Source organism: Thalassophryne amazonica, chromosome 8 (genome assembly GCF_902500255.1).
Source record: "Thalassophryne amazonica chromosome 8, fThaAma1.1, whole genome shotgun sequence".
In the NCBI taxonomy this organism is placed as follows: Eukaryota; Metazoa; Chordata; class Actinopteri; order Batrachoidiformes; family Batrachoididae; genus Thalassophryne; species Thalassophryne amazonica.
The window spans coordinates 31,993,038-32,018,007 of NC_047110.1; the positions used below are offsets into that span (position 1 = coordinate 31,993,038).

The 24,970-nt window shown below is 42.1% G+C and overlaps 1 protein-coding gene across 2 annotated transcripts; it reads left to right on the top strand.

Moving 5' to 3' along the window:
* Positions 1-4,644: 4,644 nt before the first annotated feature.
* On the top strand, positions 4,645-19,987 carry slc25a44a (solute carrier family 25 member 44a). 2 transcript variants are annotated; one of them, XM_034175968.1, is made up of 5 exons: positions 4,645-4,841; positions 4,904-5,008; positions 8,466-9,179; positions 9,439-9,566; positions 17,631-19,987. In XM_034175968.1, exons 3-5 carry the CDS (start codon positions 8,543-8,545, stop codon positions 17,820-17,822), a joined length of 957 nt encoding a protein of 318 aa, XP_034031859.1. In that variant the 5' UTR covers positions 4,645-4,841; positions 4,904-5,008; positions 8,466-8,542; the 3' UTR covers positions 17,823-19,987. The 2 variants fall into 2 exon arrangements, with proteins under 2 accessions (XP_034031859.1, XP_034031858.1); XM_034175967.1 differs by lacking the exon at positions 4,645-4,841 and having other exon boundaries at positions 4,848-5,008.
* The last annotated feature ends 4,983 nt before the right edge of the window (positions 19,988-24,970 follow it).

The window sequence follows — 24,970 nt, forward strand, 5'->3', positions numbered from 1 at the left end:
GCGGTGAAAGAGGCTCTTGAGGAGTGGAGACACCTGCTGGAGGGAGCGTCAGTGCCTTTCACGGTTTTTACTGACCACCGGAACCTGGAGTATATCAGGACCGCCAAGCGACTGAACCCCAGGCAAGCCCGCTGGTCACTGTTTTTCGGCCGTTTTGACTTCCGGATCACCTACCGCCCCGGGACCAAAAACCAGAGGTCGGATGCCCTGTCCCGGGTGCACGAACAAGAAGTAAAGACCGAGCTGTCGGATCCACCGGAACCCATCTTACCGGAGTCCACTATCATGGCTACCCTAACCTGGGACGTGGAGAAGACCGTCCGGGAGGCCCTGGCATGGAGCCCGGATCCCGGAACAGGACCGAAAAACAGACTGTACGTCCCACCAGAGGCCAGAGCTGCCGTCCTGGACTTCTGTCACGGGTCCAAACTCTCCTGCCACCCAGGGATGCGTAGGACCATGGCAGTGGTCCGGCAGCGCTTCTGGTGGGCGTCTCTGGAGGCTGACGTCCGGGCTTACATCCAGGCCTGCACCACCTGCGCCAGGGGCAAGGCGGACCACCAGAAGGCACAGGGACTCCTGCAGCCACTTCCTGTGCCTCATCGCCCCTGGTCCCACATCGGTCTGGATTTCGTCACGGGCCTCCCGCCGTCCCAGGGGCACACCACCATCCTCACGATAGTGGACCGGTTCTCCAAGGCGGCCCACTTCGTGTCCCTCCCGAAGCTCCCATCGGCCCAGGAGACGGCGGATCTCTTGGTCCACCATGTCGTCCGGCTGCATGGGATACCTACAGACATCGTTTCGGATCGCGGTCCCCAGTTCTCCTCGCAGGTGTGGAGGAGTTTCTGCCGGGAACTGGGGGCCACCGTGAGCCTCTCGTCTGGGTATCACCCTCAGACTAACGGACAGGCCGAATGGGCCAATCAAGAGTTGGAGCAGGCCCTACGTTGTACTACCTCCGCACACCCGACGGCTTGGAGTGAACACCTGGCCTGGATCGAGTACGCGCATAACAGCCAAGTGTCCTCTGCCACCGGCCTCTCCCCGTTTGAGGTGTGTCTGGGGTACCAACCCCCTTTGTTTCCTGTGGTGGAGGGAGAGGTCGGTGTGCCCTCGGTCCAGGCCCACCTGCGGAGATGCCGTCGGGTGTGGCATACCGCCCGTTCGGCCTTGTTGAGGGCCCGGACGAGGGCAAAAGCCCATGCAGACCGTCGACGGTCCCCGGCCCCCGCATACCAGCCCGGGCAGGAGGTATGGCTATCAACCAAGGACATACCGCTCCAGGTCGAGTCACCAAAACTGAAAGACCACTACATCGGACCGTTCACCATCCTCAAGGTCCTCAGTCCCACCGCAGTGAGGCTCCAACTCCCGGCCTCACTGCGGATCCATCCAGTCTTTCACGTCTCCAGGGTAAAACCACATCACACCTCACCCCTCTGTGCACCCGGTCCGGCGCCGCCTCCTGTCCGTATTATCGACGGGGAGCCGGCTTGGACAGTACGCCAGCTCTTGGACGTCCGTCGAATGGGCCGGGGCTTTCAATATTTGGTGGAGTGGGAAGGGTATGGACCTGAAGAACGCTCCTGGGTGAAGAGGAGCGTCATCCTGGACCCGGCCCTCCTGGCTGATTTCTACTGTCGCCACCCGAACAAGCCTGGTCGGGCGCCAGGAGGCGCCCGTTGAGGGGGGGGTCCTGTTGTGTGGGCCGCCAGAAGAGGAGGTACTGCTGGCCCACCACCAGAGGGCGCCCTGCCTGAAGTGCGGGCTTCAGGCACGAGAGGGCGCTGCCGTTTACAGGAACAGCCGAGGTGACAGCTGTCACTCATCAACCAGGACAGCTGTCACCGATCATCTGCATCTCACCTGAAATAAAAGCAGGAAGACACCTCCACCACATCGCCGAGATATCGACTTCAGTGGGAGGTAATATCCTCAGCCATTTGTGGTTACCTTATAATCTGTATATTGTGAGTGTTTGCAGGAGTACCGGTCCCTTGTTTTGTGGAAGCTGAGTGAGTGCAGGACGGCACTCTTTTCCTCTGAGGGATCACTGCATACTCATCAGAATATTGAGTGAGGTGGAGGTGGAATTCCCACCATTATTGTTACAGGGTGTACACACACCCACACTTGACTGTCTTTGTTTTCCGCCAGCAGTACCAGATCCGACACGCTGAGACGGTGGCCACCTGGGGACTTCGGGACTTGGCAGCTCCAGTATCCCTCGGGTTCGGTGGAAATCGTGTGTTTCCGGTTCGTTTCCAGACGGGCGTCTCCTATCGTGGAGCCTGTCCACACGACACCTTTATTGATTGACTTGTATTCATTCTGTAATCTGCTGTGTTTGGTTGTGGCATTCACAACAGTAAAGTGTTCTAATTTAACTCCTTCTATTGTCCGTTCATTTACGCCCCCTGTTGTGGGTCCGTGTCACTACACTTTCCCAACACTTCCTTTAAAATGACCCCACCACCATTTCTCTTCCTGTCCTCACCATGGTACAACAACTTGTACCCACCGTCGATGCTCCTGCTCTTACTTCCCTTCCACTTGGTCTCTTGCACACACAATATGTCTACCTTTCTCCTCTCCATCATATCAGCCAGCTCTCTCCCTTTACCAGTCATACTACCAACATTCAAAGTCCCCACTCTCATTTCCACCCTTCTAGTTTTCTTCTTCTCCCGCTGTTTGTGCAAATGTTCTCCTCTTCTTCATCGTTTTTGCCCAGCAGTAGCCCAATTTCCACCGGCACCCTGTTGGGCAACAGCACCGGTGGCGGATGTTGTTAACCCGGGCCACGACCGATCCGGTATGGAAATTCAATTCTTAGTCTGCATAGTTGGGTTGGCTTGTTTTACGCCAGATGCCTTTCCTGACGCAACCCTCCTCATTTATCCGGGCTTGGGACCGGCACTCAGAATGTACTGGCTGCACACCCCATGTGGCTGAGTTCAGAGAACATGAATGATAACACAAAAACAATTTTTTCACTCATGGTTTGTGGTCAGGTAAAGACATTTATTGTCAAACAACTGTGTTTACACTTTTTAAATCATAACGACAACAGCAACTACCCCAATGACTCTGATCAAAAGTTTACATACCCCTGTTCTTAACATCAATGACAGCTTGGAGTCTTTTTTGGTTGCTGTGGTTGAGGCTTTCTGGTGGTAAAGCTGCCACTGAATATGTCTTGGACTTTATTTACATCAATTATGAAGAAATACAAACAGTATGGCACTTATGGTAAATCTGCATGGAGTAAAGAGTTCTCAAAAACTGAATGACTGTGCAAGAAGCCACCAAGCCACCCACAATAAATTATGGGCTTATGGGGCTGTGATTGGAGAAATTCTGCACAGTGCAAAATTTTGCATTTTGCATCACCACTCTTAGCTTTATAATGGAGTAGAGCAGAGAAAGATATTCTTTCATCAAAACAGATCAAATCCAGGCTCACATCTCAGATGTACCTTCTGACAATTTGTAGCTGAATTTTCAGGTCTTCTTTTAAAGAAAATCCTCCTCTATACGACTTCATCTGTTTTGCAAATCGATCAGTGCAACGTTTCACTTGCGGAAGGGTGCAGGAATGACGTTTAAGAAAAAAAGATGAGAGATTAAGAAAAAGAGAAACGTCCACGAGTTTACCACGCGCAGTGAAGACTATGACGTCAGAGCTTGCCTGCCTGGCCACAGATCTGCTCCCCCCCCGCCCCAAAAAATCTGCTCCTCCTCCCTGGAGCAACCAATGTCACTTTGGTTTTTTATTCCACACAATTTAATGAAAATGGTAAGTAGCCTGAAATTTTTACTAAGTTGCAATTTTTATTGTTGCTAAATTACTTTTTCAAACAAACAAAAACAAAACAAGGAAGGGTGGATTAAAAGGGCTATCATTTTTGTTTCAAAAGATTGAGATTCTAACACCTTCTCTTACGATTGGGGGTGGGGGGGGGGGGCGTGATATACTCAGGAATACACTTCAGAGCTATAACAAGATCCCTCCCAAAGGAATTTTTTTTTTCTGTAACTTACAATTAGGCAAAATAAGTTGGTGTAAAACATGGCTGTGCTGCTTCCAGTTTTGCATTTCAAATAAAATAGTTGGTTTGAATGATATTATTATAAGATTTGAATGAAATGATAAGCGTTTTTCTTTTGTAATCAATCTTATGTTGCTAATTGGCAAATTTTACTTACACAAAATGAGAACTTCTAAATCTCTTCAGAGTTTTCAAATATTTCTGGTAGAATTTAATTGATATACAAATACTTTGGAGATAAGACATAATAAGAAAAGTGAATATACATTACAATACCTTAGTGACTTATCACTAACAGACCTTGGGTGAGTTTGTTGTGCCTTACACTGTTTGACATTTCTTTGGGGCGTGTTTTTTTCTCTTTTTCTGTTTACTGACAAGATTTGATATATTCAGTGTTACATTAATGACTGTGTTCTATTTTCTGTCAATTGTTTGCGTTTATGTACGTGTTTATTTTTGTATTTTGAAATGCCAAATAAGAATTTTGAAAAAAAATCTGCTCCTTCTCCCCTCATTCATTGTGTTTCCTCTGGAGTGATACATCTAGCCGTTCTCGTGTCTTTGTCACCGACTGTTTACGAGCAGGGAACAAATCGCTTTGTGAGATAAAGAAGAGCTGCTGGTCGGCATCAGTTTTTATTGTTATTGACTTTTTAAAACTCACTCTGCTTTTTTTTTTTAAACGTGCTTATTTGTTTAGCACAGTCTCCTCGTTTGTGACGCTAATGTACCGCTTGGTTTGCTAACTGTCAGTAAAGGCTACCAAAAGAAGAAGAGGAGACGGTTTATAAGTTTTTACAGCTGCACGCCGACAGTTCAGAAAAATAAATTAAATGTATATCCAGGTTGATAACCTTTCGCCTTTGACCCTTTGTGCTGGCAGACGGACGGGGTACGTGAGGACGCTGGAGGCCCTGTGAGCGCCTCTGCTAAAATGAGACCAAAAACAGGTAACCGTCAGATCTGTGTTTCTGTCTCGCACAGCAAACACGCCCGTCTTGTTGGTTAAACACCGTGCGGGACGGTACATGTGCTTTTGTTTTACTCGCTTCAAAGTGTCACCAAACTAAACCATGTGCTACTTCAGCGTTCCGTGGTGTGGAGGATAAACAGGGTTCGTGTTTCGCCCTGTCGAGGCTCTTGTCGCTGTTTGGGGTCGTCACAGCAGATGGTCCGTTTCCGTTTCACCCTGTCATCTGCAAATTACTATTCTGTCACACTAACCACCTCCCTCAGCACATCCGTCAACCTCCTGTTTGGCCTCTTTCTCCTCCTGCCTGGTGGTTCCATTTTCAGCATCCATCACTGTGCCTAAACATAGTAGCTGCTGAGGTTCTTCTACTTAAAGCTCCAGCCACCACATTTGTTTCAGTGGTTACAGTAGAGCAGACATTCCATGTTCAGTTCCTCATGGAAAGCTTTTGTTGTACATTTTATATACTAGATGTCATGGTGAAATTCTCTTGTATTTGCATTAATGGCAAATGTCCACCAGGTGAAGATATTGCTCCATTTCAAGAACCCAGAATACAATTTGGACCTCATTTAGGCCTGGCACAGCTTGTCTTGGGCTGTGGTATATGTGACAGAAATACTCCCCAAATAGTCCATGAGCCAGCAGACAATTTTGACATAATTGGTACCACTTAAGGGGACTAAACAACACAGCCCAGACTCAGTGTGCCATGACCTACACAAAAATGTATGCTGGCCATCCCAGGGTGGTAGCTCTATAGCCAGATAGGGGTCAGTGAAGAATTACACAGGAGTCAAAATTTAAAAATGCTCCAATTTATATATTTAAAGCCAAGTGGTCTCTGTGTATGTTTATACGTGCTTGCTTGCCTGCATGTGTATGGCTTTGATCACGGAGAAACTGGGGAGAGCTAACATTTGCCTTTTGGTATGCTTATGCATTTTGGATCAAGGATGAATGCCCCCAAAACGGAACATTGATAGGGCTAATTTTTGGAGAAACTATAGATATTAGCTAATACTGGTGAACAGCAGACATTGATAAATACTTTCTGGACTCACACACCATTCCAAATCATTATACGAGTAGGAACTTTGCCAAATTTATTTCCATCCTTGAAAAATTTCAGCTCCTTGTTTTTATGAACACTACCCAATCTAGAGCCCGTGGATCTCCACGGGCAACACGCTACTTGTATTGAAAAGTATACCACATTATTCGCTGTTTCGCAGTTGTGAAACTTGCGCCGTCTTGCGGACCGTGACTTAGGCGAGAGGTCGATTTCAGCAGAGTTCTGGTTTAGGGCACAATGCAAACACACCTCGTGAAGTATGGACAACAAGACAACATCAGGGCACAGCAAAAGTTCATCACAGGTGCTACACCTCTTCTAGATAACCTTCTCAATTTGGGAGAATGTGTCATCATCATAATCACTTGGGAACTTGTTGAATTGACGGCATCCACATCCTCACTAGCCATTGTTTACATGGCTTTGAAATGCCGGAACTCTGCTGGCGCCACGGTGCATTCTGGGAAGTGCAGGGGGATTATGAGAAATGTTAAAGCAGCAAATTAATTTGCATGACTTTTTACCAAAATTAGAGCAACTTTAACTTTTGACCCCTGTACAAACTGAAATTGACCGTTGTCACAATTTTTGCTGTTTTTACCCCATAACTCCATAACATTCAGTGATAGTCCAAACTATAACTTCATGGAATTATGATGATCAGACAAATAATATGGCATAATTTCAATGAATGATGCACCTTTAAATTTTGACCCCTGTGTAATTCTTCCTTGACTCCTAACTAGCTACCCCCCTGGGATGGCCAGCATACATTTTTGTGTCAGTCATGGTACACAGAGGCTGGATTGTAAGTGTTCTTGCATACCCTTAAGTAGCACCGAAAACCTGCTTAGTCTACATAATAAAATGCTTTAATATCACCTCAGATTATCGAAAGCACCCCCCCCCGCCCGCCGAAACATACACTGGTCCAGGATTACCACTTTCTTCTAAAATCCTAGGGGGAAGTTCAAATATGCAAAGTCAAAACTGTTAAATAACACAAACATTTCATTTGTACTTGGTGCAAAAACAAATTGTTGAAATACACCGCAGCGCTTTTGCTCTTTAAGATTTAGTAATTATGGGAATAGTCTGGTCCATAAGTATTTGGACAGTGACACCTTTCCCTTTTTTGGTGCATACAGTTGCCTCTGTACAACACCACAGGGGATCAGAAATAAAACAAGATAGAAAATGTAATAGTAGTATGTAATGTTTGCTTTAACAGAAATATTGCATTAAACATTCTGGTGTCGCAGACCGAATGGGCCACCCCTAAAAATTGGTCTGCCTTTTACATCTGCGCATGCGTCATTCCGAACCACAGCACCACATCTGAGATGGAGTCTCTTCACCCAGAGCAACCAAATGGATTAATGTGATTATTAACCATCAGATGATGAATGTAAATCCTCTTAAATCATTCTAAAGTCAGTTTTAAGTACAAACGATGCCGTTTTAAGCAGAAACAAGGTGAAATTCTGTGACGCACGTCCAACGTGCAGTGAACGCATCAGCTCGCAGCTTGTTTAGCCATGGCGCTCTGATTGCTTCTGCCGCCTTTTATGATGAAATAATGTTGAATTTATGTGGAAATGATTGTTGTATTAAAGCTTCAGATATCTGTCGCTGAGATAGATGATGACTGGAGTGCAGTTTTAAGCAGAAGCGGGGTGTTAATCTGTGAACCGCGTCATCAGGGGGGACGATTTTTAGGGGGACTGTTTGGTTGGCAACACCAGAATTACCGTGTCTCCACTCACAGCCACAGAAGGTTGTAAGTTATTCAGCGTGGTCTGGGTATCTTGGTGGCTTCCCTCACTGGTCTACTTGCACAGTTCCCTCAGTTTTTGAGAACTGCCTACTCCAGGCAGATCTACCATACTGTCTAATAATTCATAATGATTGCTGTAAATAAACTGCCAGACCTATTCAAAAGCCAAATCCCAGTTCTCTCCCTTTGTCCTACCACTTCTCCATTTTGCACATTGCGCATGTGAGCATGCAAAATTAAGTGAAAGTGCCTTGCTTTTCCACCACACTCTGTGTATTTTAATCTAAGATGTAATAATTTCTTCAACAACCTTTTGTTTTGCATAGTATTTACAGTTTTTTCAAACAGGTCATTTTCAAATGTAATGTGGTAGCTGTGTTTCTTTGTTCTATTTATATATATATATATATATATATATATATATATATATATATATATATATATATATATATATATATATATATATATATATATATATTATTGCATCATGAATTCTAACCGACAGGTATTTCTGCTAGTGTTAAATAAAGTTGAGTTGTGATCATCCTCATATGTCTCTGTTCCTGTTCCTGGTCCTTACAGGTGTGGTGTCAGTCACCGGTGGGTTGATGAATGCAGATATGTATCTCTAGTGGCGCAGCACTGCAACAGTTGACGTAATGCAACAGAAAGGTGCTATCCAAATAATTGAATGGGAAGACCTGGACAAGAGGAAGTTCTACTCTCTGGGTGTCTTCATGACATTGACCACCAGGGCCACGGTCTACCCAGCCAGTCTCATCCGTACCCGTCTGCAGGTGCAGAAGGGCAAAACGCTATACACAGGCACCTTCGATGCTTTCTGCAAGATTTTACGTGCGGAGGGAGTGCAAGGCCTCTACCGTGGCTTCATGGTCAACACCTTGGCGTTGATCGCAGGACAGGCATATATCACCACTTATGAATTGGTGCGCAAATACGTGTCTTTCTACTCACCCAGTAACACGGTAAAGTCCCTGGTGGCAGGAGGGTCAGCGTCCCTGGTGGCCCAGACCATCACTGTCCCTATAGATGTGGTATCTCAGCACCTGATGATGCAAGGGCAAGTGGGAGGAAACCTGAATCGCTTCAAAGTCAAATCCAAAATGATGCTTGCACCAACAAAACCCAAAGTGACTTTTGGGCAATCCCGTGACATCACCATGCAGATATATGCAGCTGATGGTTTCCGAGGATTTTACAAGGGCTATATAGCGTCACTACTCGCATACATCCCAAATAGTGCGCTCTGGTGGCCGTTTTATCATTTTTATTCAGGTAATGCACCTTTTTAAAAAAAAATTTATTTTAACCACATGCAACATTACACACAATTCTTAGAATCAAAATATACTAAATTCTGCAAGCCATGTTCCAAACACCAGACTGACAGGCACTAAGCAAAATACCTGACTGGTGAAGGTGTAGCAATGAGTTTGTTTTGGGTTAAATTCAGTGTGTTTTGCCTTTAGGTCAGCAGGTTGTTGCATCACAGGACTATTTGCTCTACATTTTCCCCTTTCCTTTCCTTTTGCAGAACAGTTGTCCTTGTTGGCGCCGAGTCAATGCCCTCACCTGATTCTGCAGGCTTTTGCAGGGCCAATGGCAGCAGCAACCGCTTCCACTATCACAAACCCCATGGATGTGGTTCGAGCCAGAGTTCAGGTAAATACCATTTCTACATATAGCCGCAGCTGACGATTAGCCCAACAATCCAGGGTTGCCGACTTTGGCTGGAGTGAGAGTCTGTGCGCACATAGCATGCGCTGAAAATTTTTGGTGATCCTAAAAAAACAAAACAGTTCTCCTTTACTAATAAAAATAATAACAGAAGGGGAACTCTGTTTGATTCTTCTCCTCTCCATCCTCCTTGCTTTTTCTGAAATATTTCAGCAAGCTCATCTACAGGCATGGGAGAGACAAATAAATGCTTAAAATGGCTGGAGGTGAAGGGGGTTGTGATTGGGAGGTCTTGGGGGGAAACTGAAGGGTTTTAGCCATGCTAATGCTCCCCAGAACCATTTTCTGCAGTGAATTTGCAAGGAGAGCTAGGGAAGATGGAGGCAGCTGTTTATTCAGCTCTTTACAAGCTGGACAAAATCTTTCTTCATATGCCAGCAACCTCTGGGTTTCTGTGCCCAGTAGTTGCTGGGCACAGAAACCCAGCAACTACTGTATATATACACAGTAGTGTTCAGAATAATAGTAGTGCTATGTGACTCAGCACTTCCAGCACTTGGTGTTGTTAAAGTTGGAAGCATGGTCTGGATGGCGCTGCTCTGCTGGCGACACAGAGGAGGGTTTCTGCTACAAAATGCTTGTTTGATATGGAGGCTGTTGATGTTTGTTCATTTCTTCTGTCTACCGCTTGTCAACGGTGGACTAAATGTGCGGTTTGTGCTTTTGACTGTGTGTGGAGGCTGAGACGGAGTATGGTTCTGTTAGCACTAGCATGGCTAGTGCTACTTAGCCGGATAGCCCACTGCCTGAGACAACGCATCCGTGCAGCCACCAAGCTACTGCTGCTGCCCATCCTGCTCTGCAATGCGCGCTCACTTAAAAATAAACTGGATGAGTTGCGCTTACAAACTGGAGCTTGTTACGAGTTCCGTGAGTCTGGACTAATGGCTTTTACAGAAACATGGTTTAGCGATGATATACCGGACAGCTTCATTCAAGTGGATGGATTTACACACATCCGCCTGGACAGGAACAAAAACTCTGGTAAAACACGGGGGGGGGTTTGTTTATACGTTAAAGACAGGTGGTGTACAAACTTTGCTGTCAGAGACAGGGTATGTAACTCCGATCTTGAGCTCCTGTGTGTAACCTTACACAAATATATTTGTGTGTGTAGTTTATATTCCACCAAGTGGAAATGCCGCCAGGGCAGCTCGTCAGATTTCAGATTGTGTCCATTCTCATCTTCAAAATAAACCGGATGCTGCCATGATTGTTCTTGGTGATTTAACTCACTGCAGTTTAAATAAATCCCTGCCTGCCTTCTACCAATATGTTCAGTGTAGCACCAGGAGCAATAAGACTCTGGATAAGTGCTATGGGAACATAAGAGATGCCTACACAGCCAGAGTCAGACCCCCTCTTGGCAATTCGGACCATAATGTAGTCCAGCTTCTCCCCACCTATCAATCAGCATTTAAATCTAGTAAACCTGAGGTCCACTCTGTTAAACTGTGGTCTGCTGACAAGATAGAGGAGCTGAAAGGATGTTTCTTGTGTACAGATTGGGACATTTTTTTTTCCAAAATGCAGATATCAATAATGCCACAGAGGCAATTACTGGTTACATCTCTTTCTGTGTGGACTCAATCATTCCCCAAAAGATTATTAAATACCCAAATAATAAATCGTATGTCACACGGGAAATACGGGAATGTATTAATAGGAAGAAAGCAGCTTTTAAATCAAGGGACTTTGCAGGGGTTAGGGTCGCACAAAAAGACCTGAACCAGAAGATGAGAGATGCTTGAAGGCAGCATAAGGAGCGCACAGAACGGGACCTTTCCAGAGCGAACAATAAGAGACTGTGGGATTCTTTTCGGGGCATGACAAACATGGACACAAAAGGGAAACCTGTAATTGACAATAATGAATTTGTAAAAGCCAATGAGCTAAATGATTTTTATTTGCGTTTTGAGAGTGATAATCAGGAAGAGTGCAGGGAAATTTTAAAAGAGATTAGGTGTAATTTGCATGAGGACAGAATTTTAATTGACTCACAATCAGTTACTCAAGTTTTTAAATCCGTGTATACTAATAAAGCTACAGGGCCAGACAATATGTCTGCTTTTCTTTTAAAAACATTTGCAGAGGAGCTCACTCCAGCTTGGCATCAACTCTTCCAGCTCTATTGATACTTATTCAGTACCTGAGCTTTGGAGAGTTGTTATTCCAGTTTCCAAGAAATCATGCCCCCAAGTGAATAATGATTTTCGGCCAGTGGCCCTAACCTCTAATGTAATGAAAGCATTGGAGAAACTGTTAATTCAGGAGCTTACTGTAGAGGTGGAGCCACACTTGGATCAGTATCAGTTTGCGTACAAAAGGAAGCGGGGTACGAGTGATGCCATTTTAACTATAATGAACTTGGTTTTAAAGCATCTTGAGAGTTCCTCTGCATATGCCAAATTAGTTTTTATTGATTTTAGTTCTGCTTTTAACTGTATCCGGTCACATATCCTTCTTCAAAAAATGATTCAGTTGAATGTGAACCCTTTTTTAATTAAGTGGTATCATTCTTTTTTGAGAAACAGGTCACAGCAGGTGAAGGTCAATTCTGTCTGCTCTGATATTGCATTAAGTAGCACTGGTGCCCCTCAGGGCTGTGTTAGTTCACCTTTTTTATTTACACTGTATACCAATGACTGCATCAGCTATCAGCCAAACCAGTATGTTGTTAAATTTTCAGATGACACTGTAATACTCAGTCTGCTGAACACTAGTACTAATTCAAGTTATCACAAATCTGGAGTGGACAGGTTTGTGAACTGGTGTGATGTCCATCAATTGCAGATTAATGTTAATAAAACAGTGGAGATGTTGGTGGACCCTTGGGCTGTTGGAGACCGTAGTGTGGTCACCATACATGGACGTAACATTGAACAGGTGGATTCATATAAATATCTGGGGGTTTATATCGATAATAACTTAAGCTGGCACATGCAAGTGTCAAGTGTTTGTGCCCGAATCCACCAGCGTTTGCACTTTCTTCGTCAACTCCGACTGTTTGGTGTATGTAGGAATATTATGCTGATTTTCTACAGAGCAACGATTGAGTCCGTGTTACGGTATGGTATTACTAGCTGGTTTTATAATTTAACGGTTAAATCAAAAACTCAAATATTAAATCTGATTAAGATAGCTGGCAAAATCATGGGTATGGTGGTACCTGTAACTCCCCAAGAGTTGTTTGAACAGGCAGTTCTCAGATGTGCTGACAATATTTTAACAGATGAGTCTCATGTTCTGCACTCTGAATATACTTTACTTAACTCAGGAAGGAGGTACAGGGTTCCTCTTTGTAAATATAATCGATATAAATATTCATTTATTCCATTATCAGTGAAGCTCATAAATCAGCAGATAGTTCAGGGAAGATAGCTTAAGGGTATGTATTGCGGGATTTGCACAAAGATGTTAATAATGTTGTGTATTTATATTTTATCCTTTGACTTACTGTGTTGTTTTTAATGTATGGGTGCTATGTACTGGATGTGTTGTTGTGTAGCAGACCCTGTCCAAGGCAAATTTCTCCTTAGGGAGACAAATAAAGACACTTTGACTTTGACTAAAAAGATTAATCCAGGTTTTGAGTATATTTCTTATTGTTACATGGGGAACAAGGTACCAGTAGATTCTCAGAAATCCAACAAGACCAAGCATTCATGATATGCACACTCTTAAGGCTATGAAATTGGGCTGTTAGTAAAAAAAAAAAAAGTAGAAAAGGGGGTGTTCACAATAATAATAGCATCTGCTGTTGACGCTACACACTCAAAACTATTATGTTCAAACTGCTTTTTTTTTTTTTAGCAATCCTGTGAATCACTAAACAAGTATTTAGTTGTATAACCACAGTTTTTCATGATTTCTTCACATCTGCGAGGCATTAATTTTGTTGGTTTGGAACCAAGATTTTGCTCGTTTACTAGTGTGCTTAGGGTCATTGTCTTGTTGAAACACCCATTTCAAGGGCATGTCCTCTTCAGCATAAGGCAACATGACCTCTTCGAGTATTTTGACATATCCAAACTGATCCATGATACCTGGTATGCGATATATAGGCCCAACACCATAGTAGGAGAAACATGCCCATATCATGATGCTTGCACCACCATGCTTTACTGTCTTCACTGTGAACTGTGGCTTGAATTCAGAGTTTGGGGGTCATCTCACAAACTGTCTGCAGCCCTTGGACCCAAAAAGAACAGTTTTACTCTCATCAGTCCACAAAATATTCCTCCATTTATCTTTAGGCCAGTTGATGTGTTCTTTGGCAAATTGTATCCTCTTCTGCACGTCTTTTATTTAACAGAGGGACTTTGTGGGGGATTCTTGCAAATAAATTAGCTTCACACAGGTGTCTTCTAACTGTCACAGCACTTACAGGTAACTCCAGACTGTCTTTGATCATCCTGGAGCTGATCAGTGGGTGAGCCTTTGCCATCCTGGTTATTCTATCCATTTTTATGGTTGTTTTCCCGTTTTCTTCCACGCGTCTGTTTTTTTTTTTTTTTTTTTTTTTGTCTATTTTAAAGCATTGGAGATCATTGTAGATGAACAGCATATAATTTTTTGGACCTGCGTATAGGTTTTCCCCTCTCCAATCAACTTTTTCATCAAACTACGCTGTTCTTCTGAACGTCTTGAACGTCCCATTTTCCTCAGGCTTTCAAAGAGAAAAGCATGTTCAGCAGGTGCTGGCTTCATCCTTAAATAGGGGACACCTGATTCACACCTGTTTGTTCCACAAAATTGACAAACTCACTGACTGAATGCCACACTACTATTATTGTGAACACCCCCTTTTCTACTTTTTTTTTTTTACTAATAGCCCAATTTCATAGCCTTAATTTTCATAGCCTGCTTGGTCTTGTTGGATTTGTGAGAATCAACTGAATCTACTGGTACCTTGTTTCCCATGTAACAATAAGAAATATACTCAAAACCTGGATTAATCTTTTTAGTCACATAGCACTACTATTATTCTGAACACTACTGTACATATATAGAAATTGGGAGAATCCCTCTTGAGATGTGTGGCAATGTCATCACAAACTTCAGTGTGCGTGTTGCAGTTGTAATCCAAAGAAGAAGAGCTTGGATTGAACATGTCATCAATTATTGAACTGTGCGGAAAACAAGAGACAAAGTGGGAAACCTCTGGTATCAAATGTTAATTTGATGCTTCTGTTACAAGTCTGTAAATAACATTTTTGAACAAGTTCTCATTTCAAAAACTTGTGTACGATCAAAAAGTGGTAACATTTTATTGGCCCACCGTGTGTGTGTGTGTGTGTGTGTGTGTGTGTGTGTGTGTGTGTGTGTGTGTGTGTGTGTGTGTGTGTGTGTGTGTGTGTGTGTGTGTGTGTGTGTGTGTGTGTATCTGTTTGTCTATCTATACACACAAAATTAATTTATTTTTATTTACATTAATTGTTAAGATCCTATTGTCTTAGGGCCCGGGCCCACTGGCATTTAGGAGGATTTGCGTATGGATTGTGCACAAAATTGGCTCATATTCACTAAACATTCGCAATATCCGTGAAACATGCTTGTATAAGTCGGCCGACACCCTCACACGTCTGCAATTATCCGCAGAGCCACGTTTTTCCGTTTCCAGGATTTTTGAGCTGCACAAAATTTTGGCTGTGGATGACATCTGCCTTACATACTCCATACATACACAATACATACTCAATCTATGCGCTGTATATCCGCCGTTATCCGCTGATATCCGCAACTGACAGGGATGTGCGGCTTGGCAGCGGACTGGGACAGTGCGTAAAACGGATATTTTGCGTGCCCATCATGTCCACATCATGCACTAAAATAAGCTGTAGTGACTGCATACAGATTGACCACAAATAAAGCGTTTTTATCAGATGCGCTGTGTTCACAGCTGGACGCCATTCTTTGTTCTGCTGGCTGCCACGCGCTCTGTGCTGGATGCTGCGTATATAAAATAATTATTTTGTGGCGGATTAATCATTTTATTCTGCAAATTGGCTGTTGAAAATGGCTCTAATCACCTCCTGAATCACAGAGAAAGCTACAGCTGGAGCCGCGTGTGAACAGCTAACAAGCTGCAGAAAGCATTTTGAGCCGTCTAAAAAGGTAATTATTTGACTTGTTTACATTGTCAAGGCTTGATAAAACAGTTGCGTGTTTTTTCCTTCTTGTGTGCAGCTGTTAAAGCATTTATTTTTGTAACAGATTTAACTTGTTATAATCCTTCAGACGAGCTGCGTTCTGATGCGATCCGCTGATGTCACCACTCGCTTTGTTCACTGCTTGTTTACTCCACTTGAGCTGCATGTCGTGTTCGAGATTAGATTGCGCCACATAGCACGACATTTGTGTGTGAAAGATTTTAACATTTCAAAATTCTCTGTGTGTAATCGCATGCACCGGCGCCCCTCTGGCATCCTGTCTGCACCTGTTAAAGATGAGTTTACTCTCCAGCATGACACATCATGGCCTGTGTCATGAGGAAAAGGCAGGCTCGTGTCAGTGCACTTTAACAGTCAACTTGTCCAAGTCCAGTAAATGCTCCAGAGGCTGTATTGTTGCTGTGAATAGTGATGCTGAAAGGTCCGAGTGCGCTTCTTTTATGACCGCAATGCAGATGCCGTGCAAGCGCAACACATGCGCGATGCATTCATAATACACCTGTAATACTGCCGTGATAATGCGTCGGATCCGTTTCCTCACTACATGCGTTATACAACCATGATTGTTCATCATATATTCACTATACATTATTAATATATCCATAATTCATACTGGGACATTTGTCATTTTTTCCATTTTTGTTGCAGACGACAACGAACGCCCGTAATTTGTATACTCAATTCATGCGCAATTAATCCTCTCCCCATTATGCTTTAATGGCATCTGCAGGGGGGCGTGTGTGTGCACTACCAGCCACTGACGTCATGTTGCCGTTCTACTCTGATTGGTTGTCATCCCCACCCCTCAAAAAAAAAGGAACAGAATGAAACAGAATGTGACTTTTTAACCTCTTAAAATAGTTCTAAAATTAGGTCAAGGTTAGCCATCTTTGAACTTGTGCAAGTTCTATGTACCAAGAATGTTTCCTGTGAATTTGAAGACTCTGGCAGTAATAGGACTGGACTTATGCTGAACACAGACAGATAGACGGAAACAAAGTCTTCCAATACCAGTAAAAATTCAGTGATGCTGGCCACACAAAACATGAAATATCTTTAGTTCATTCTGACTGTAATGAAACAAAAGTAAATGTAAGGATCACTGTATATATATATATATATATATATATATATATATATATATATGCGACGGTGAGAGAGAGAATTTCCCATATTGCATATAATGTTACTGGTTTGGGGTTGTAACTGCTTGGCTGCACAGTCTACACATCTGTTGTACAGTGTAAAACATATCCTTTGGATGATAACATTCGTCAACATGATTTTTCTTACATGGAGTTGTTCAATGGATTTTGGGTAATTTGGGGACACTGAATCCGAATCTGGTTTAGCCAAGTTTTTTCCAATCACATCACATTTTTGAGATATGAAAACATGTTTCTCATATCAAGTGTGGAAGCAAAAGCTGCAGTCTCGCACACCTCTTCAGTGCCATAAACAATATTACGGCTCTTGTTCACAGTTTGCGAACCTGGTTTAAAAGCGATGCTTTTGAAGCTGCTTTTGTGCACGATTAGTGGTTTCAAACTCGTCAGTGAATGAGGAACGTTTGCGTAATCCATCAATACGGAACATGCAGATTGTAAAAAAAAAAACATGAGGAAATCTGAGCTGAGGTTCATGCCACAATGACCCTAAATCAGTTCTCAAAGCGCCTTGGGGCAACTGTTTGTTGTGATTTGGCGCTATATAAGAAAAAAGTTGATTGATTGAAAGTCCATGCAAGAAAAAAAATTGTTGACCAGTGTTATATTCCAGCAGCACAGATGACTGAACACTTGTCTCTCTGTTGAAGGTGGAGGGAAACTCATCTATCATTGAGACGTTCAAACAGTTGCTCAGAGAGGAGGGTGTCTGGGTGATAACTAAGGGACTGTCTGCCCGCATCATTTCGTCCATGCCCACGTCTGTGCTCATTGTGGTGGGATACGAGACTCTGAAGAAACTGAGCCTGCGGTCTGATCTGATTGAAACGAGACACTGGTGAAAAGCTGGTTAAGTCCGAGCGGCATCATACTCTGCCTCATCTCCAAACACGCACAAAGTGGCCGACAGGACCTGATTCAAGTCTGAGTGCATCTTCTGTCATTTATTCAAGCAGGAACAATGCTGCAGCAGCAGTGTGCACTGAGGGACGTTTCACTTTAAAGGTCTAATCTTGACCTTTTGTCTTCTGGCCATACGTTAGCACACTGATATTGGAAACATGTAAATATAATAATAAATTTAAATGAACACTTTACATCACTTTTTGTGATTGGTCCAACCTATTTTAACAAAACAGAATGACTATTTTATGAGTATATGACTGAAACAGGAAAGGGAGTTTATTTTTGTTTAAGTGACAAATTAGAGTGTATTTCTTGCTGTATTTTTTTTCACCAAAGTCTGTGGAGACGGGTGCGTTGCCTTAATAGGAGCTTGTTATGCCATAATGCATTCCAATGGAACGACCTTCCCGTGCAGTTTTAGGTCTCAGTTGTGTCCACATAATGGTTACAGTGAAAATTTAAGCTCTTTCTTCTGTCTAAAATGTAAGGATGCATTTGATTATAGAATGTCCTGCAAATGTACATTAACAAAAACCCATATATCTTTGAAACCATCTGTAAAGCCTTACCCAAATTGGTGTATTTGTTTTCAGTGCTTTTGTAATGTAGCAGAATCCTCATCTGTGAGGCAAGAAGACCTCACTTAAACTATTCAAAAATCAAACTGCATATGGTTCTGTAGCTGAGGACAATCACGGGATCATTTCTCTTTGCATTTAGTATGGATTTTCTGTCTTGTGTAATTGTGTAAGTGGCCTGCACAAAACAAAGCAGGACTTGGCAGAAAAAAAAGATGAGATGCTGACGTACAAGAGGTTTAAATCCACATTACTTTGGGGGGAAAATGCAGAAAATCCTGATTTGAAGATTGAGTGTTGTGACTCTGTTTTTATTCATGTGCCATGTCTGTGTTGTTTATGGTCAAACATTTGCTCTTGCTTACAGGGAGAGCCACTGTAATCACTTCTGCTGTAATAATAGAGGCACCAACACACACACACACACACCAGCAGATAATGTCAAACCTGCCAGCAGACGTTCAACTGAATTTCTACTGCATGAGTACAGTTCTGGTCAGAATCATTGGGTTGTAATTATTGGTACTCCTGAATTTTAGATACAGAATTTTAAATATGTTCAGAAATAATTACAAATTAAAGAATTTTGTATAACCAGAATAGTTCCACAAAAAATGTTTCATAGTGGAGTGGAAAATAGGAGCCATCAGACCTAGGCATTTGAAAATGTAAGAAACAACCTAAATTTCAGGTTGTTTTACCTTCAAAACCATATATGTAAAGAGAGAAGGAAGAAGTGTCTGCTTCACCTACATTGATGCAAATTTTTTTCTGCTGGATTGTGTGGACTTTTGGCTTTCATTAGTTTTAGAATGTAAGCACTCTTGATATATTTCTCTTAGTACATTTCTGTAGTGAAATCTCCCTTACATCATTTACTTTTTCTGATTGTTGAAAATCATACAAAATCCTTTCCACTGGGTTTTTAAGAACATAGCTGCTATAAAACAATCAGGAACTTTATTCGTCTGTGTGGAAACAGTTTCTCACTCACAACCATAACCACTTCAAATAATCATCAGTCCAGCATCCACTAACCATCCAGCAGGTGGCAGACATGTACATGGAATATTACATCGGCATAAAGTTTTGTCGATTGATCGGGTGCATCAAAGTTCATCAGATCTTAATGAGTTTATCCTCAGTATATCCTTTCAGGTGATAGTATTTTTTATTTGTAGTCTTTTAGTGAGTGTGTTAACCACCTGGAGGGGTTTGACCCGTTTAGTCATTCACTGCATTTTGCAGATTATGTGCCTCGTCTTTTCCAAAGCAGAGGAATGATTCACATCTGTTCCACTTCACCATGAAGCTGTTACATTTTATATTTTATTCTACAAAGTTGGTTAATTTGCATTATTTCTGGACATTCTCTGCTTAAAATTCAGGGGTGCCAGTAATTGTGACCAAGTCTTGTGTGATTATTTTTAATGATCCACAGTGTGTTTAGTGACATGTAAATACATCTGTGTATAGCTTTTACAGTTTAGCACTGCCAGTAAACATTTGAATGAAATCTTTAATACTGTCTTTTTTTTTTTTGTATTGGCTAAGTGTTACGATGTGCAAACGCAACTCTACCACAAACTTTTGTTTCTTCATGGAGGGGAAAAGCCCATATTTCAGTGAGTAAAAGTCCTACCACGCATTTGTTCCTTCCACCCGCTAAACCAGCTGATTGTAATTAGTTAAACTCTTCAGGCAGGTCGATGAGCTAATCGATGAACTTTTACTCACTGAAGTTGGTTCTTGATCTGGTTCTTTTCAGCACCTGTTGAACTGGATGCTCTCAAGTAAATCGGCACACATTTCCACCAACTGAACTTGTAGAGGAACTGCGTAAGTCTTCAAATACATCATCTATTCCTCTATAGTTTTATTTACTCTTGGTGAATGGTAAACCAACAGGTTACTGGTCAGTTTAGTTTTCTTTTAGTTGAAATTAGTTTGCAGTCCTGTGGGCCTAATTTGTTCTGTTAAAAACAGACTGTTGCAGTAAGAACTCTGGAGTAGAAATGTGAAGTAAAAACTGATAAATGATGATGGAGAATCAATAATACTGATAAGCTACACTGATACAGCTAAAGGTTGTCATTCTCCACGTACTTGTGGACCTAAATATTCTTCATATGAGTTGACAGCAGATGGGAAATGTTCCACAAAACACTTCTCTTTTGTAAACCTCTTGAGTGAGGTAAATATGAACAAAAAAAAAGGTTGGAACTTGGTGTTGAAAAATTTTTGGAAGCTTGAAAACTTTTGATGACGTTTTCAGCAAACTGGAAAAAAAAAAATCCTCTGCAGTCAATTTCTATTTGATTTTTCTTCATAACTGCTGCACTTGTTGCAGTGTTTTGCATTCCAACATTCTGAACTCGATCATAAAACCGTTGCTATGTATGGAGGGCCAAACCTGCCCTTATTAGACATATATACAAAAAAATGTAGAAATTAAATCTCCAATTATGAAATAAATGCATATTTATTTTCAAATATGCAGAGGAATGTATCGTTAAACCTTAAATGCATACTTATGCTAAATGTAAGGGTGTATTAAGGAAGGGTATATGTTTTACAAAATATTATGTAATATGTACATTTTTCATTAGACTTGGGTGTGGCAGATAGATGGTTATATTAGATATGTAGGGATGGATCGGTTTTCTGCCTGGGTGGTTGCTATAATTGTGTCCCGTGTTGTCGTGGATGCGGTGAACCGCAGCACGAGCTTCCAGACTTGACTTGATGTGCATTTAAGTGTGAAGGCAACACAGTTGTCCCTATGAATTACAACCTAGGATCCAAGCCCCAGGTTGCAAACCAAACATTTTTATTTAATATTTTACTGTAATTTTATGTGAGTAATATTATCTGTTGTGTGTGTGGGGAGAGTGTATTTGTGCTAAAATCAAACTACCTCTTGTCGTGTGTCATACCGTTGCATTACTTTGGTGCCCTGGGGTCACTTGACATGCAATCTATTGATTAAAAATAAGACTACATGTAAAATGTGTACTAAAAGCCAGTAAAAGCAGGTGTGTCTGACATGTCCAGCGTTATAGCACTATTCTAAATTGATTTTTGAGTCAATGGAACATGTACCATGAAAGCTATTGAAAAAAACTGAAATTCATGAATTCATTTTCTGTACTCACTTATTCCAATTAAGGGTCACTGGGGGCTAAAGCCTGTTTCTAATTCACATAATCTGCATGTCTTTGGAAATGGGAGGAAGCCGGAACACCCAGAGGGAATCCATGCAAACACGGGGAGAACATGCAAACTGGAGAAGAAATTGACAATAATCAAAATAGGATTGCTATGTAAAATGTTTTAGAATTTTAATATATACACATTTTATGTTACAGCCTCATTCCAAACTGGATGAATTTTTTTTTAACCTTAAAATTCTACACACAATACCCCATAATGACTGTGAAAAAGGGTTTTGTTTGGGGGGGATTTTTACAAATTTATTAATAAAAATGAATAAGGAATCACATGTACAGAAGTATTCACAGCCTTTGCCATGAAGCTCAAAATTGAGCTTAGGTGCCTCCTGTTTCCACTGATCACCCTTGAGATGTTTCTACAACTTAATTGGAGTCCACCTGGGATAAATTCAGTTGATTGGGCATGATTTGGAAAGACACACACCTGTCTACATATAAGGTCCCACAGTTGACAGTGCAGGTCAGAGCACGTACCAAGCATGAAGTCAAAGGAATTATCTGTAGACATCTGAGACAGAATTGTCTCGAGGGACAAATCTGGGGAAGGGTACAGGAACATTTCTGCTGCTTTGAAGGTCCCAATGAGCACAATGGCCTCCGTCATCCATAAATGGAAGCTTGGATCCACCAGGAGTCTGCCTTGAGAGTTGGGTGTCTGTCTAAACTGACCAATCATGGGAGAAGGGCCTTATTCAGGGAGGTGCCTAAGAACCTGATGGTCACTCTGTCAGAGCTCCAGCATTACTCTGTTAGAGGAGAACCTTCCAGAAGGACAATCAGGCCTGTATGGTAGAATGGCCAGATGGAAGCCATTCCTTGGTAAAAACAAAATTCTCTGGTCTGATGTGACCAAGACTGAACTCTGGTGTGAATGTTAGGCATCATGTTTGGAGGAAACCAGGCACCATCCCTACAGTGAAGCATGGTGGTGACAGCATCATACTGTGGGGATGTTTTTCAGTGGCAGGAACTGGGAGACTAGTCAGGATTGAGGGAAAGTTAAATGCAGTAATGTACAGAGACATCCTAGATGAAAACCTGCTCCAGAGCACTCTTGACCTCAGACTGGGGCGACGGTTCATCTTTCAGCAGGACAATGATCCTAAGCACACAGCCAAGATATCAAAGGAGTGGATTCAGGACAACTCAGTGAATGTCCTTGAGTGGCCCAGCCAGAGCCCAGACCTGAATCTGATTGAACATCTCTGGAGAGATCTGAAAATGGCAAAGAGGAAAGATGGGTGCGCTAAGCTTGTGGTATCATATTCAAAACTTGAGGCTGTAGTTTCTGCCAAAGGTGCATCAACAAAGTATCGAGCAAAGGGTGTGAATACTTGCGTACACGTGATTGTTTTTTTTTTGTTTTAATAAATTAAAAAAAAATTAATGTCATTATGGAGTGTTGTGAGTAGAATTTTGAGGGGAAAAATGTACTGAATTTACTCCGTTTTGGATTAAGGCTGTAACATATAATGTGGAAAAAGTGATGCGCTATGAATATTTTCCAGATGCTCTGTATCACGTTCATAGTCTTCACTAGACTGACAACACACCTACGTGCACTACTGCAGCATGCGGTGTTATACAAAGTCATGAAACGGACAAAGGTGAAAACGTGACCTCTCATCAGTGGGGATCATAAAGCTTTGATGACTCAGTCACCACCAGCAGCTTTACGTTTGTCTGTTTGCACAAAAAAAAAAAAAGCAGAAAAAAGCTGAGTCAGTGAAACTCAAGTTTTCAAAAGGTAAAAGGGCACATGAGACTGAACAAATTTTTTAAAGTATTTAAAGAGTGTGTGTGTGTGTGGGGGGGGGGGGGGGGGGGGGGGGGGGGAGAAATTTAAATATCTTTTAACATTGGAGTTAAAAAAAAAAAATTGTGCCAGGGACACAAGATACCATGTATAGTTCAATGTTGGTCTTTTCAGATCCCTTGTTGAACAGGGGGGGAATAAGAAAAACAAAACAAAAAAGTGTCCATCAATGTGACCCTGACTTAACCAGATATATTTCAGCTTGGATGTGATGGCTGTTGGAACTGGACACCGTATGTCTTTTTTCTGTGTGGCCCTCAGCCACATCTGCTGTACAAGCCTGCAGTACACTGGTTGGACCAGTGGAGGGAGCACACAGCTGTCTCACTTCAGACTGCTCAAGGAACTGCATGAAGTAGTAGTGATGTAACACCCAAAAGTGCAAAACAATAATAATAATAATAAAAAAGTTGTGTATTCGGGACGGAGCTGAACATGCACTCTGTTCACTGCAGGGATAAGTCTGCTGAAAATGTGTCCCACTCCATCACAAGATCACCCTCACATACATTTAAAGACAGTACCACTCAAAACAAAATTATCCTAAGAGGTCTTTTTTATACCACCTGCAAACAGATTTAGCAGAAATATAACCCAACTTCTAACAGAACATTCCCAGTGGAATGAAATTTCACAGTGATGCCACACCACATGATGTGCATGAAGGAAAATAATTTTGGTCTGATGTATTCAATGGGACAGAATTGGAATTTTGTGCTTAACACCTTATACTGTATGATACCAACATTGTCACTGCAAATCCTCCAATAATCTAGTTTGACTAAACGTCATATTTCTTGTCACAAGTTATGGGAGCCCAAGTGAAATTCAAATGCTTTTGTCCACTCAAGTGTTTTAAATGATTTTAATCAGATCAGGATCTTGTAATTACAAGAAAAGATCAGGTGTCTAAATTGTTTATATATATATATATATATATATATATCTATATATATATATATATATATATACTATATACATATATACTATATACATATATATATATATATACATACATATATATACACACACACACACACTTCCGTACTTCCAGTCCCTCAGTAAAGAAGCGGGCTGAGGTTATCAAACACAAAGTGTGGATTTTCCCCTAAGGTGCTCCTGGATAATGTTCAGGGTGGTGCACAGGCGTCTCACCAAATAAGGACTTGTCTCGCTGCCCTCCAGACTTCTAGCTTTCCCTCACACAGCCCCGACCAGAGGGACAAAGCAGGGCTCACGCCCACTCTGGGTGCCCCGTTGCCCCATCTCACTGGAGGAGCTTAATTCATCCATGAACAGTTTAGGGAAAAATGGTGTGTGATCGCAGTGCAGTGTCGCTGGTTACAAATGGGCTGATTTTTGATTATGACTCAGGAATTCTCACGCTTGTCTTTACTGAGGGACTGGAACTACGGAAGCCCATTGGACAGAAGCGATTACAAAAAAAACCCATAATA

Bases quoted from the DNA above. Each gene is read 5' to 3' on its own strand.
- slc25a44a (XM_034175968.1), top strand. From the start codon at position 8,543: ATGCAACAGAAAGGTGCTATCCAAATAATTGAATGGGAAGACCTGGAC. The intron at 9,180-9,438 runs GTAATGCACCTT...TTCCTTTTGCAG, and splicing joins GTTTTATCATTTTTATTCAG to AACAGTTGTCCTTGTTGGCG. The intron at 9,567-17,630 runs GTAAATACCATT...TCTCTGTTGAAG, and splicing joins TGGTTCGAGCCAGAGTTCAG to GTGGAGGGAAACTCATCTAT.